Source organism: Sander vitreus, chromosome 6, assembly GCF_031162955.1.
Source record: "Sander vitreus isolate 19-12246 chromosome 6, sanVit1, whole genome shotgun sequence".
Lineage (NCBI taxonomy): Eukaryota > Metazoa > Chordata > Actinopteri > Perciformes > Percidae > Sander > Sander vitreus.
In genome coordinates this window covers 21995289-22010895 of record NC_135860.1, presented here as the reverse complement: position 1 = coordinate 22010895, position 15607 = coordinate 21995289, and the positions used below count along the sequence as shown (strand labels likewise).

At 38.7% G+C, this 15607-nt stretch overlaps 1 protein-coding gene across 3 annotated transcripts in view; it reads right to left on the bottom strand.

Annotated features, from left to right (window-relative positions):
- Nucleotides 1-15607, bottom strand: part of LOC144519919 (ankyrin repeat and IBR domain-containing protein 1-like) — a 37282-nt gene that overhangs the window by 3766 nt on the left and 17909 nt on the right. For all 3 annotated transcript variants that reach the window (XM_078253448.1, XM_078253449.1, XM_078253450.1), the window contains 11 exons: nt 14568-14734; nt 12939-13027; nt 12131-12261; nt 9018-9152; nt 7761-7847; nt 7287-7353; nt 6387-6532; nt 5713-5891; nt 5484-5535; nt 1320-1431; nt 413-453 (listed from right to left, as the gene is read on the bottom strand). In XM_078253448.1, coding sequence (XP_078109574.1) covers nt 413-453; nt 1320-1431; nt 5484-5535; nt 5713-5891; nt 6387-6532; nt 7287-7353; nt 7761-7847; nt 9018-9152; nt 12131-12261; nt 12939-13027; nt 14568-14734 — 1206 coding nt within the window. The remainder of the gene's footprint in view (nt 1-412; nt 454-1319; nt 1432-5483; nt 5536-5712; nt 5892-6386; nt 6533-7286; nt 7354-7760; nt 7848-9017; nt 9153-12130; nt 12262-12938; nt 13028-14567; nt 14735-15607) is intronic.

Below are 15607 nucleotides of genomic sequence, written 5' to 3'. Positions count from 1 at the left end.
AAACGTAGGAGAGTTTTACTTATTTTGTATATTATGTACATTTATTTAATTGTTTTATTAAACTGGCTGTTTACCAGACAGAAAACACAAGACATTACTGACACCAAAGGCAAGACCATACTCCTTATTTATTTAAATTTGTTTTATACTCAAACTGTCAACTGGATTCTTAGGCCCTATTTCCTCTATTTTGACTGTGCATTCAATCTTCTATCTTTAGTATAATTTAACAGTGTACAAAATGATGGAAGAAGTGTATTAGTCTTTTAAGAATATTTTTTATTAACACTCCAAACTGGTCAAGCAAAATTGGCATTATCAAGCCAATTCAGCTAGATTAACGCTGTACACTCTTGACATTGTCTAAACATTTTTAAAGGCTGAAAGAACAGAGATAAAAATGGCAACTCACCATCAGATGATGTCTATGTCCACCTCCGACATCATGTCCGTCTTTGTAGAAAAATAACAAAACACCCACAGTCATTAAACTGAATGTTTACAGCAGCACCTGGATGGCAGTTTAACCAATTGCTAATTACCACTTTTGGGGAAATCATCTTTATTTTAGTGAACACTGCGGAATGATCAAGTATTGGCAACCTGACAGAGTATGTGCCTTCAATTTCCCCAGGAAATTCACTAATTCCGTATCTTCATCTGAAATCAATTAATCCTTCTTGGCTCAACAGAATCTTTTAGCTGGCTTCAAAACTGCAAACTCCATCGCTCTTTAATTCCACACAGCTAAAAACTAAGCAGCACTGTGATGGACAAGACTGATGGATTAGAAATATTGGCTTATTGAACTTGAGCAGTTGTGATTTTCCAAAGTTTGGGCCACTTGGGTTCTGTAATGTACAAATCATTATCGAAAACTGAGGGAGGATGACTGGATCAATGTAGTTTTATTTAATGTATATGTATTATTTAATCATAGATTAGAAAACTTGGCAATTGCACTAGTATGCATTGCATTAACATTGTTTTTTTTTGTTTTTTTATGTACATCACCCATGTCCGTTGCATCCTTCCTCTCTCTCATCATTGACAAATCTGTACTGTCACAAAAAGGCAAAAATGCCTTAATATACCTATATGTAAAAACAAGCCAATCACAACAGGGAATTGTAAGCTCACATGATCCACATGTATGATATCATCGGATTAAACAATTAGTTAATGAAGAATTTATCTTTGCAAATAACAAACTGTGACAAATTACCCAACAAATGACGGTCCACATATGAGACTAAGTCCAACACTAGGAAAAAACATAGAACCCCTTGAGGGAGTGTCTTGTATGTTCACTGCAGTACCTAAAATGCTGTCGCTTGAGTCATCGGGGTCGGGTGTGTTGCTACGGAGAGTGGACATGTCGCCTCGCCTCCGCTGCCTATGTCTCCGTCTGTACTGGAACTCTGCGTACTCCTTAAAACGACAAAATAAAAAATTAAAAGCATAACACATTTCTTTCTATTGCTTAATTTCAACAAATGCTCTAATCCTGCATTTTAACCAGCCCAAATGTCTTTAACACTCCTCATCAACATATTGCTTTCTGACCAGTGCTACAGTTGCACATTTTCCTTGATTCCTATCTATGTGTTTTTTGTTAAAGGCGAATTTGTAAATTGGTAACTGTGATTCAAGTAGTGAAGCAGTTTGCTTCTAGTGTGGTCTGGGTGTTCTGTTCCAGGAAAGATCAGCACTGAGAGCTCTTTCAAACCCTTTCATCTCCAAACCAAGCCTTCAATCATTAGCTCCAGTCTACACTGCAGTACACACTCACTCACTGGAAGGGAATTGGAAATAAAGCAACATGAGGATTGAGGTTCAGACGTTTGAAAACACGACCTGTGTGTATGCCCGACTAATCTCAAACACAACCAGAATACCTCATCAAATGTGAAAGTGATGTTATTAAAAAGTAAATCAGTGCACCCGGATAGCTCAGTTGGTAGAGCAGGCGCTCATATATAGAGGTTTACTCCTCGACGCAGCGGGCCTGGGTTCGACCCCCTCTCTCTCCCCTTTCGTGTCTTCAGCTGTCCTATCAAAATAAAGGCCTAAAATGTCCAAAAAATAACCTTTAAAAAAGTAAATCAAATATTCATTCACTGGCGGGTTTTAAAAAAACAACACAAACTCTACTCAACTGGCATCCAAAAGTCATCTAAAAACGTTTTCTGTCTCAAGTCTGTGTGCTCCAGTATACTTTGAACCAAATCTCTCTCCAAGTCTCTCCTGATTTTAAAAACACTAATCAGAAAGAATTCAAAGTACATATTTTGTAGTGAGACCATGTACAGTAGCATATCTGTTACAATTATGACAAACAAAACTCAAATCTAATCTAAATGTCTGGCACGTTATCACTCAGGGGAGTTTATTTAGAATCAATTAACACAGACCGTTTCACACAGCGTGTCTAAATGAAATTACAAAAAAGCATTATGGTGTCAAGGTGTGTGTGCATATGGCTGCCTTTCTAATGATATTTCTAATGATAGGATATCTATGTGTATATAAGGCAGCATAATTAAGGCATAAAAAGATATTCAATAAAACAAAGTTTTACAGGAAGTATATACCTAGTTTAGGCATATCCTACATATATAGTCTTTCAAACTGAAAACAGTGTAGGCATCACATCTGTCTTCTCATTTCACTTCAAACCATGCTGGAGTTATTTTGGAGAAAAACATTCTACAAAGTGAAACATGAAAAAGTTACATATACTGAACTTGCACATCTGCATATCAATACCTCAGGAAATAATCAACTGCATTCTCCATTCACTCATCTCATACATTTGCAAAAGTCACTGAGTCACATTCATATAATCAAAAGTCTGTCAGCCAAACACTGTCTTTCATGTTTCCACCGCTCTAAAAATAGCCCACTATGAAGTGATCTGCAGGCATTGTAAGAACCATGGAGCGGGCCATCTGTAGCTGTGCCTGTGAGGCAGTCATCAGGCTTTGATTATTACTATAGTGTTCCCATTAACAACTGCAGCTAAGAGACAAAGGCCCTCCATTAGGGGATAAAAATAAAAATGCTCTTTTTTTTTTTTTTTTTTTAGTTTAGAGTGGCTTGGTGTCTCTGATCGCAACATTTACTGTGAACTTCCTCATAGATACACATGCCCAAAATAATTTGTTGACAACTATTTGTTATTTAAATAACAAGAAAAGGGGGTGGAGGTGAGATGAGCATCTCACCTGAATTTTACATTGATCATTTGTTTTTGTTTTTAAAGATAAGTCACATCTTTGTAGGGTCCGCCTAGCTTAATTAAATCTTTCCTTGTGGCTTGTATACTTAGTTATGCGCTTGTGTGTGCTTCAGTTAGCTTGTATGCTACATTTGTCTGAGAAATCAATAATGGTATTATTAAACACATTGCAGTGAACAAATATTAAGGTATGACACAGGTGTCAACAAACGAGACAGATAGTAATCCTAGTTACTTTATATTAAAACCAACAGTGTAGCAAAACATACACTTCCATTTATTTTGTACGTGGAACAGCAGAGAGGAGTGTTCAAAATCCTCTGTTTCAAAAAGCTGACTGCTATTTCACTTTTCAGACTGGTGACCACTGAGAGAGCAGAGAACCTGTAGCACCAAGTACCGAGGCTTAATATTTGATGAACTACAGACAACAGAGGATCTGCCTGGACCAAATTACCTTGTCAAAATACTTAATACAAGATAAAAGGGGGTGGGGAAACGATTGGAAGCAATTATATATATATATTAAAAATCAATAATTGTTTGATCATCGCATCATAGCCCTCTAAATTTGAATCCAATCGTGAGGTGCATCGAGCTTCCCACCCCTATAAGATAATGGCACATTTTATGAGGAGAAAGCTAAATCAAAAAACATTATATTTTTCAGACATCCTTGGTATCTTGAGTCCTCTCTTTTGCTGTTTTTATATATATATATATATATATATATATATATATATATATATATATATATATATATATATATATATATATATATATATATACACACACACACACACAACCGTTCAAAAGTTTGGGGTTACTTATAAATTTCCATTACAGAAAAAAAGGGGTTCTCGACTGTTGTAGAAAGAAGTGGCTGATATTTAATGCAATATCTACATTACCCATTATCAGCAACCATTCATCCAATGTTCCAAAGGCACATTCTGTTTACTAATCTGATCATTTTAAAAGCTAACTGAGAAAACAGTGGCGAACCCTTTTTGCAATTATGTAAGCACTTAATGTAATCTGAAAATCTTGCTGCCCTGGTTAAAAAAACAATGCAACTGATCTCAGCTGGTATTCTGTCTATAATGGAGTGGAATGGAAATTTCTAAGTGACCCCAAACTTTTGACCGGTAGTGTGTGTGTGTGTGTGTATATGTATATGTGTGTGTGTGTGTATATATATATATATATATATATATATATATATATATATATATATATTCAGCAGTGACCGTTTACTCAGTAAACCTTGAGTAAACAAAAGCTTTACAAAGCGTTACCTATGCCTCACTGCACGGTGCTGAGCAAGCAGGGAATAAGGAGTTTCACATTTCATTTATCAACCTGGCAGACATGACTGATCTTGTCATTTGTTTTCCTGTCAAAGGGAAATGCCTGCTTTATGTTGTTAAAAGGTGTGCATAATAAGTTTGATGTGAGATTTTCATATCTTTATCGTGTTATACGGAATCTAAGGAGCCTTAGGAGAGCTGTTGAGCTGAGTGAATGGGTTCCAGATGAAAAGCCCATATGTTTAAAATCTGCCACAGTCTAGAAACTAAACAATAAAAGAAACTTAGAATAGTCACTGCCGTGGATTGTCTTATGCACCACTATTGAGTGCATGCACCAAGCTGTGCAGAAAAAGGAGGCAGGTCAATAATCAAACCATTATGTGGTCGACAGTTTTACGACTGTAAAAGTTAACTACAAATGCCAGTTACTAATGCACAATGATCGGGAGCAACCTGCTTAGGTGTTTGCCAGAGAACTGCACTTTTAATCATTCCAACTGGGTGCACAGGGGAACACTTGAACCATCTGGCTCGCTCTAGTGTGTTGAACATGGTGATCTTTGGGTCACCATGGTTTGTCAGTGCTGTCGCACAGCCAAAGTCAAACCAGCGATATTTAGATATACATACTGACTTTAAAAAGTATAAGTATAATGTAATTACATAATCACAATTTTTCTGTAATGAATTAAACTGCAGAGAAGTGCCTGAATTACTGCATCAAATCAAGCGCTCCATATTCACGGATAAACGGTCCGACCATTCACAGGTATCACAGGTTTCAAGTAACGGGGCACCACTAATCTGTTGAGATATGTTATAGGAAATTTTAAATCCAAAATGTAAAAATATGCATTTGTTCAAACAGCACAGATGACATTTTAACTAACAAACCTTCCCTTAGAACTACTGAAGACGTGTTCTGTTACCTCAGGTGATGCAAAGCCTAAATATTCCCAGTCCCACGTTCCACCAGCAAAACTGCAAGTGAGGAAGAGACAGAGAGAAGATTTTGTCAGTATAAGATTGTGATTAATTGCTGTCATTTTATAGCTAGTTAGTCACTTTTGAATATTTCAAACTACAGTTCTGATATACCACTGACTTTCATTGTAAAAAATTACACTGACACATTTAGTGAGCATGTCTGTATTTTACCTGCGCCTGGGGGCCTCAGGAGAGTCATTGGGGGCCACCCCCCTGGCTACTGAGGCCAGGAACTCCTGCCTCTTCTGCTGCACCAGACATGCTGCACGGATTATCTTGTGGCGCGGCGTCCGTAGATAAGGCCGGTTAACCTTTTGTGCCAGGTCCTCAGTCACCATCTCCAAGTCCGTCTGGGGACAGAAAGAGAGCTGGCTGGGAAACTTATTTAGGAAACTCAGTGAGTGAGTAATTTTAGTATATGAATACACAATTTCAAGTTCAACTGTCTCATAAAATAATCTGTTCCTAAACTGGAATGTTTAAGGACTAAGTGACTTAAGAAGTAGCCCAACAAGTGAACAAATGTTAGGGCTACTGTGTATGTGTCTTTTAAGATGTATTATTTGTATAAGTCTTTGAGAGACTGTAAGACCAATGGGAGCCTTGACCATTCATTTACCTGTATTTAAGGCGACAATATAAAAGACAGCAGGTCAGGTCATTCCTTGTCTATACTGGAGATCATAAATGATAGAACACTAGATCTTTAACTAAAAGCTGGGTGTGCAGGTATAACTGGGGCAGATTGTGAAGACCATGAGGTAGAAGGTAACGGCCTATATAAAACTGGCTGCTGTGAACATTTGTCTTTTTTTTTTTTTTTTTTTAATAAGTAGGACTGAAACCTGCATAAGCTCGTAGATCTCTTTCTTTGTGCTTTTGGGCTCCAGAAAGAACCCATAAGGATAAGAGCACTTCAGGATGCGGCGAGTCTTCAGAAGTTCTAGGACCGCATCTTCAATGAATGTAGTGTCAGGTGGGCCTCCTTCCCCTGGGAAAGAGAAGGAGAGAGAGTCGGATAACAAAAATGCTTTACTTCTGTAGAAGGCATCTTTTATTCCATCCTGAATTACTTACATGTCTAAGCACATCCAATACAAAATGATGAGAAATCCCGAAACAAAGCATATGAAAGAACAGCTCCACTGTACTAAATGTATTGTAGATATTGTACTTCTATATTAAGGGATCTAGCTTGTTGGCAGCGAAGGGCCAGGAATTGTGCCTTTAGTAAACAATAAACTGGAAATCTCTCCAACAGCTTGTGAGTATCATGCTCACATTGTGCCCTGCTCTTTTGAAAACAACAACAAAACAGCCAGATTCAGATCTGCATCAGAATACACAATAGTGATAGTAAATCATGGTTGATTGTATTTTTTGGAGAATTAAACTTTATGGCCATTTTCATTTCTCTGTCAGTTGGCGTATGCAAGTAACACCACTACAATCAGAATCTAATGAAATTCTTAACTGAGCAAATCAAACAAAAAAAAGGTTGTAATTGCCTGCACCGATGGGTGTTTAGGACTCTAGACAAAGCATATTCACAAAGCACAGCTTTTTGGTAACTTAGACGTGCCTGCTGAATAATAACTATATACATATACCCACTGTTAATACATTATTAAAACCTTTCTGTTCCCTCCTGCCTACTTCCAAAAGCTCAATATCAGAGGACTAGATTAAGATGTGTCTAAATATGTAATAAAGATTGACACGGTTATGGCAGACTGCACACTCACTTCCACTCAGGGCTCGACTGAGCTGCTCCATCTTCTCTTTGGCTGTTTTTAACAGGCGCTGCTCCAGCTATTGTGAGGAAGACAGAAGTTCTTAGGTTTTATTGTTGAATAAAAATGTCTTGAGAAGAGTGTCCAAATAAACAATGAAGAGAATGTCAGAATATGAGGCTGACTAAATCAACAAAAGGTGGGAGCCAAAGACTTTTATTATTATTACTATTATTATTTGATTATTGTTTAACAACAATCACAGAAAAAGTAGGGCAGTCTCCAGTAATATTGTAGAAAGATACAGAAATGCCATGCTTTGATCATTTTACAGTATATTGCATTAGAGAGTATGCCCACCTATGAGGCCATGTGCCAGTTTTACTGTACACTAGATGATAAGTTCCCACTGCTTCAACCACTGCATGACTGTCAGTACACTATGCAAAGCAGACATCATTGGAAAGCAAAGCCAGGCCTGTTTACCTGATAGCTGTGCTCGTGGTTCTTGAAGCGAGTGTAGTAGTGCATAAAACGGTCGAGTTCCTGAAAGCTCTTGTGCTTCTTCTCCGCCTGCAAAACCATGATGAGACACCAGTCATAGTCAATAAACCCCTGAGCATGTTGTTCCCCCTCACAGGGGAAAGTGTAGCTACGTGGTTGAGAGCAGTCAAAGTAAGTGAGTAGTGCCACAGGTAAAATCAGTACTTGTGATTGGGTGGAATGCTAGTGAAGACTGAGAATGAACTTCTTTTCAACTTTGATGAAGGTGGGCGGATTGATTGTGATGGCTACATTGTCAAGAATGTAGACATAGCATGCTTGTGCGTGTGTGCGCGCGCGCGTGTGTGTGTGTGTGTGTGTGTGTGTGTGTGTGTGTGTGTGTGTGTGTTGAAGTGCTTTCCTGCAAGTACTGTTCTACTGTTTGTATAAGTGTGTGCACTTTTAAATGGGAAAGTTACAAATGAGAGAGTGTATGTTTTAAGGTTGGGCTGACTAGTTATCCATTATTTCTAACTGTGTTTAAAGGGGAACTCCACTGATTTTACACATAAAAGTCTGTTTATAAGTCTTGGAAAGACAAAAGTTTTTAAAATCCTTTTGTGACTCCAGAGGGAGCTATGTGAAGTCTAAAGAATTGCCTTTAGTGATGTCCCTTGAGTTAGCGTTGTTTGATGCGGTAGACTACAAGTTTGAAAATGAGGCTACATTACAAATTTTTAACATAACACACTTGAATCTCCGACCGAACTATCAGTGATGAAGTTGTATTGTGGGTAACGTAGTCACCAAGTTTTGACACAGGAGAAAAAGGCATTGAATTATGTAGAATATCTCTGGTTCTGCGACCTTGATTTTGATCCTTTTATTTGTCCATTGTGAGTAAGACAATGTTTTGGGAAAGTAATGCTAAATAAGTGGAGTACTGCTGTAAAGTCACATTTTGGAAAGGGGACAGTTTAGTGGACTGAACACATGATGAATGTGATGTTCATCAACTCGAGCCACTCTGCTTCTTGATTTTATTTTTTAGATGGACAGGTTAGCTGTGGTAGTGTGCTGTGATTACGCGCGAGTCTCCACGCCGCCTGATCAAACTGGTTATCGACAATCTAACACACCGATAGCAGGATGATCTGAAAATAAGTGTCTGAGTGAGTGAGTGAGTGTGAGTGTGAGTGTGTGTGTGTGTGTGTGTGTGTGTGTGTGTGTGTGTGTGTGTGTGTGTGTGTGTCTGTCTACCTCTTCAGTCATCTCCTTTGACTGCTCCTCCACCTGCTGGATGATCTCGTAGCGGGTGCAACGATAGTAGCCTCCTGTCGATGAGCTGTGCTTTTTCCACTCCTCCAGGCAGATCCAGCAGAAGTCATACTTACACTACACAGAGATATTTACAATATTAAACTCATTGGCCATGGTATGTGAAATGGCCGCTAAAATCATCCCGCACGCCACAGACAGACAGACAGACACACACACAGACACACACACACACACACACAGTTTATTTTTATTTTCACCTGATGAATTCCCCCTAAAGTAAAAAGACACACTTCACAACTCAGTTGATGTTGTGTAACTCCTATTACCATCAAGTATGGACCTCTGAGGATATGAAAGCTAAAAAGATGTTTGATATTAGCAAGTCTTATTAAAAAATCTGTTTGAATATCCTTTTTACTGCTCTCAAAATCCTAATAATAATTAACGGTGAAGGATGTCTTAGAGTCTCTAGAGCTAGGACTCAAGATCTACTTGGCTCTGTGTTGTCTCAATCTTCTTCCCATCTATTTTTTTTCTTTTACAAATGGCAAAGTTTAATAGACACAGGCATTTGCTCCTTGTAGCCTGCTGCCACTAGAAGTCACTCCAACTACATTTGAGATCAGAAATTCCCGTTGGGTATTGTAGAAAAACAAAACACTGCAGCCACTCCAATCCGCATCTTATTTGAGTGTAAGTGATTTTTCTTCTCATGCTACAAGTACTTCTGTATGTGACAAGTTAGCTAGAGCAACACAAAACCCTCTGTTGTCCTGAAAACACCATGCTTACATGACACTTCAGAAAAATCAATACTAAATAAAAGAGTGGGACGAGGGATGAATGGAAGGACAGAGATACACAAAAAGACAGCGTGACTTGAGATTTAAAAAAAGTGCGCAGCCAGACCGGAGGGAAGCAAATGGCAGTGAAAAGACAAAGAAATGTTCCTTGGCAACACTGAGTCTCGTGTTTCCAAGCAACAGGGGTAAAGTCATTTCTCGCAGGTAATAACAGGTCAAGAGGCTGAGCCCTCCATGGCCTATCAGCTTGTAAAAGCTGCTCCATTCCTCCCAAACTAATCTCCATCTCTAGTCGGCCTCTTTAACCAGGATGGAGACAGTGGGAGGGCTGTCGCAGAGACAAAAGGAGCCTGGCTGTATGACAGCACTGTGCTCCTTTCATGGCCTGCCCTCCAGCGACAGTGGTAGTAACACAGATACAGTCAGGCAACATGACTGTGTGATTAGCAGTCTCACACTCTCCCTGCACCACTATCTTTTTCCCTCAATCACCTCTCTATTACTCTCTTGTCCATCTAAGTAAGCCAGAAGCTTCCCAGGTGTTGTGAGCATGACAGTATCATAAGAGGCCACTTGTAAAATCATCTTTTATATTGATGGCTATACATGGCTGATAGCAGCTTGAACGTGACACCATTGTTATGGTCACCTTCACCAGAACAAAAGAGCTTCTTACTTGCTCAAATCTGGAGAATATTGTTATCAGCTATTTAACACAACAATTGTTTCATACTCAATTATTATAAATATAATATATAACACACTGAGACATCTTGTGTAATGATTTGAGTGCACAAAAGTGTGCAAGATATTAGATAATTGTGTTGTGTGAGATATTTGAAAGTTAAATAAGGCGCACCATCACAATAATCCAAAATAGTGCTACAACACAACAAAACCTGTCCTACAGGAAAAAAAATAATTAGCTACTATTTTAGATCTTTTGTTTTCCTACGGCTTCTAAAGTTTAAAAAACCTTAATTAGTTTTCCACTGAGGAAATTATAATATTTAAAACCAGCATGCTCAAATCAAATCCCTTTTTATCCTGACACAAGCTATTTGGTCAGTCCCACTCTCCTCCCTCAGTCGCTCAACTTTCCACTTTGTAGACATTGTGAGACAGTATCTGCAACATCTAGCTTGAGGGTGTGGAAAGCAATATCCAAAAAGTCCAAAACAGATAAGATAAGTAAGGGGGGATCGATTCATGATCACCTAGATATTGCTACTGATGGACAGTAATCACAGGGTTTCCGCCAGTGTATTGCAAGGAATAACAGTGTGTATGTTGTGTGCGGAGCGGAGAACCGCTTCTGTGCATTTGTGTGTGAGAGAGAGAGAGAGAGAGAGAGTGTGTGTGTGTGTGTGTGTGTGTGTGTGTGTGTGTGTGTGTGTGTGACAGTGAGTATGAAGTTTGCAGTAACGTTATAGCTGTAAACGTAGCAGTGCAGTGTGTGTATAGTTGTTGGTGAAAAATTCTACAACGACCCAAACCAAGTTTCCCGTGTCCACCTGCAGATTAAAGTGAAGAGGGTTAGCCACGGAGCTCAGGCTCACTTAAGGTAGACTGACCTTAAAGGTGGACCAGCTATTCTCTTTTTAGTGACAAGCTGCTCCTCCACTTTACAGTGTCATTTTGTGTACATTATATTTAAATTGGCAAGTTTCTGAGACCCAAAAAGGCAGCTAGCCTATCAATTTCATTTATGTAACTTGAACTTGTTATTCTTGAAGTCACTAAAAAATTGAGAAAACGTTAGTAGAAAGTAAGTTTAGCATGAATAAATATTACCGTTTGTCTTTGTGTGTTTACACTGTGCAATCAAATGATGATATTTTTAAAATATGAAAACTCCATAATGCTATACACACTTTACTCTTTTTTTTAAAGCCGGAATTTGTCACACCACCTCTATTAGCGCAAAGCGGAATGGCATAGATACTGAAAATTAGCACCCTTGTGTAATGAATCGAGAATCAATTTTGAATGGTGAGATACTGAAAGATTTACACCCCTAACAATAAGGCTTAAATGTGTCTGTAATTCTGCCCAAATGTTTTTTCAATTCAAACTTTAATTCTTATGCCTATTTTATTTGTTTAAATGTAAATTGTGTACAGTACACTGAAATAATTGTGAATTGTAAATGTAGGTATTTTTTCCCCAATCAAAAAACAATCAAACTCATTACCAACTGAAAACATACTGGCCAGAATAGCCTCTGAGAAGAAAGGGATACCTAATTACATCCTGCAATAGTAAGACAAACCTCACAGCCTTACTTACCTTAGCACACTGCATGTGGTTGCAGCCCTCGTTTTTCTGTATTGGGGACTTGCAATTGGCGCAGGATTTGGAGTTAGAGAGCAACCACAAGCAGTTGGCTGCATCCTCGTAAGCTTCGCTCACACCAGCCACTTCAATAGGAGGAGGGGGAGGTATACAGAACAAATAGAGGCATAATGAGACAGAATGAGAATGACTATTACCACAGCTGCCTGACTAATGTGTATTGCTTATATATTTTGCTAACATCTCCCAAGATGCTCATGCACCACCCACCTCAACCCCCCACACAAACAGAATAATTGGCTATTATCAAAGCACCTCTGATGTGCCATTTGAAATGCCAAGATAAAACTGATTCTGGGGAAATCGAAGGGAAAGATAGTTCCAAAGCAAAATAATTGCTTTTATCTTTCAACTGTCACATCAAGGAAGTGGCACTTTGGAGCAATTTGAGCCATCTTAAATCATCTATTAGATTGCCCACAGTCCAATTACTGCTTCTAAACATTGCCTACTCTCAGTGAGTGGGCTGTTCATTTTAATTAATAATTTATCATCAACATGGTGGATTTTAATTGGCTTAGCGCTAAACTGTTTGTAATTACTGTGGTTGAGTTCCAGGCAATTTAGCTCCAAATCAATCACTTGACTGCAACCCAAAAAGTCTGGGCAAGTAAGGGGACTGGCTAATAATCCAAACTTCTTTGTTCTAACAATTTACCATCAGGTACAGTAGCTTCATTCAGCTGTAACTTTATGTGTAATACCAAAAAACTGAAATAAATAAATGAATGTCAATACTCACATTCCTCAGGTCTCATCTCAGAGACTTTCTGTTGCCACAACTTCCAGGTCTCACAGTCACAGGGCTCATGGGCCTCGCCTCGACACTCCCTGGAATATACACAGACAGATTAGACTGATGCAGACAGTTCTATACATAAAATTAAGACAAATGAGGAACACACCAATCATACAGTGCTGTCAGAGATGCTGTCAAAACCGTCAACCACAAATGGCCATATCCAACTTTCAACCAAATGCCTTCCTTGTGTCAAGGGAACTACTAAAGTCAGACCTGTGTTACACGCAGTTCCATTACCAAATGTAATGTCAACTGCACTCTTGAGTAAACCTGACAAGTGAACCTAACAGCCACTTTCAGGAACCATATATTGAGGTGGGGTACAGTGAGGTCAGTATTTCCGCTATATACATTTTGCAGCTGTGACGCATCGCCCTATGAAATGTCATGAAATTGCAATTACACAACTCTGCGAAGCACCCATTGGTCCTCTGTCTCACTCGCCGCCAGCAGACTACTTGCCTCCACTAAGTGGAGGACTACACAGCTTTCAGCATCATGTTGCCAAGCGAACATCAATAGTTACAAATATGTGTACACAGAAAATTATTGGATACCCATTCAAACAAACGCATTCAAACAGCATAGGTGCTGGAATTTAGCATTTAAGGGACCCTGCATGTTCACCATGTGCATATAAAGTATTAAAGATTATTCATACTAATTTTCCACAATTTGTTATGAAAGACTTAAAATAGATTAAATAAAAAAGTTTATCCACCAATCTGCACATATATTTTATGATGGCAAAATGGTTAAACATTTAAATAAAAGATGTGCACGTCACAAGTAAAAGGAAAAGTTCAACATTTGGGGACATACACTTAATTCACATAATATCAAGCTAAGTACGATGCAAGTTGGGAGTATTTTACCCTATCTTAGCATAAAGACTGGTATTAGCCAGACTTTAGGAGTGGTACCTGGTTTTCACCAGGAAATCTTTTTTCTCATACTCTGAGATTTCTTAAACTGCTGTTTGGCGAACTGCAGGCAGGCAGTCATATGCCTTTTACTCAGGAGGGGCTTCCATCTAGCCACCCTATCATTAAGAAATGCTCAATGCAGTGCTGTTTTTTGGCGAGATGGTGCCCAACAGAGCTTTCAAGGTCTCTGTTGGAGAGGCCTTTGGATTCTTAGTTGGATCCCTGAAAATGGCCAATCTTTCCTGGTTACTGGGTTAGACTGGACACCCAACTCTCACATGACTTTTGGTGATTTCAAACTTTTTCTATTTCACAGTAATAGACCCGGGAACTTCAAAACGTGTTTCCAATTTGTCATTTTTGGGTAGTGTATGCTAATTAATGGCAAAAAAAACACAAACACGGATATAGACAAACACACTTCTAATGTTACTGGTTTTTCTGTAAGAAACAATAAATGTCTGTTGTAATAAACAATCTATCTGACCCTTAATCAATCAAAACATGTTATTTGCTTCACAAAGTTTTGCTTTCAATAATCTCCGTTACTGGTACATTAGAATATTTCAAGTTTCAACTATAATACACATGATTACAGAAATGTTTACATTTTCATATATAAGGTGTGGTACTGGTTACTGACCAGCAGAAGAGGTGGCCTTTGCCACAATCTACAGCTGGGGCCCGAAGGAGGGGGAAGCTAAGAGAGTCTGAGGTGGAGGTCCCAGGACCCTGGGTTTTTAGTCTTACTGCCCTTTCGCAACCTGCCACGGGACACCAGTGGATTGCTGGATTGTTCTCCACAAATGCCTGTCAATAGAATAAACAAAAAAGATTAAAGGTGCAGTAAACGATGCTGCGCAAAGATTGTTGATATTTGAACTCAACTGCCAAACAAATACAACCCCCCATTTCTGAAGCTCCGCCGCTGTTGCCTCCCCACTCCCCCCCTACCATCAACTGTTGCCACCTGCCGGAATAGTGTTTTGTGGCTCGTGCACTCCTGTCTGTTTGTTTTCCATTTATGCAGCCAGGGCTGTGTAGGAACACCAGATTTTTTTTAAGCGCACACAGAAAATAGAGAGCTAGTTGACCATGAGGAGATATTCGCTGAATTTGACAAAAAGTGCATTGGATTAACATCAATTACTATACCGTTAAAGGTATTTTAGTAAGGGTGACCGTATCCATTTCTACCACAACGTTATCTGGTAAAGGTTTGAAAGTTTCTGTCAGAGGAGATCAGTGAAACAACAATTTTCTGCTTAGTGTTAATTTACTTTTTAAAGTTTGCAATGGAGCACATACATGGACTTTAATATCTGAGAAAGATCATGAATTAAGCTGATAAAACATGTTGACTTCTGTTACAATAATCCCCTATATTGTAGATGTTTTCCTTTTTAATTCCAGACCATCAGTCAGCCAACTATAGCAAATCCTGGGTGCTGCCCTATTTTGTAAGTACTTTAATGTTGACCCAAAAATAGCCTGAATATGACGACAGTGCCTGTGCAGCTTGAATGAGAACATGTTCATGTTTCTATGACAACTCAAACAAAGAGTCTTGTTATTTATTTCAGATTTGTGCCTCTTACACCTCTACACTTCAATTAAGGAAAAATATATAGGTGAAAAAAAGTCAAGTCAATGTGATTCTTGGCTGGTTGGTATTGGGATCTG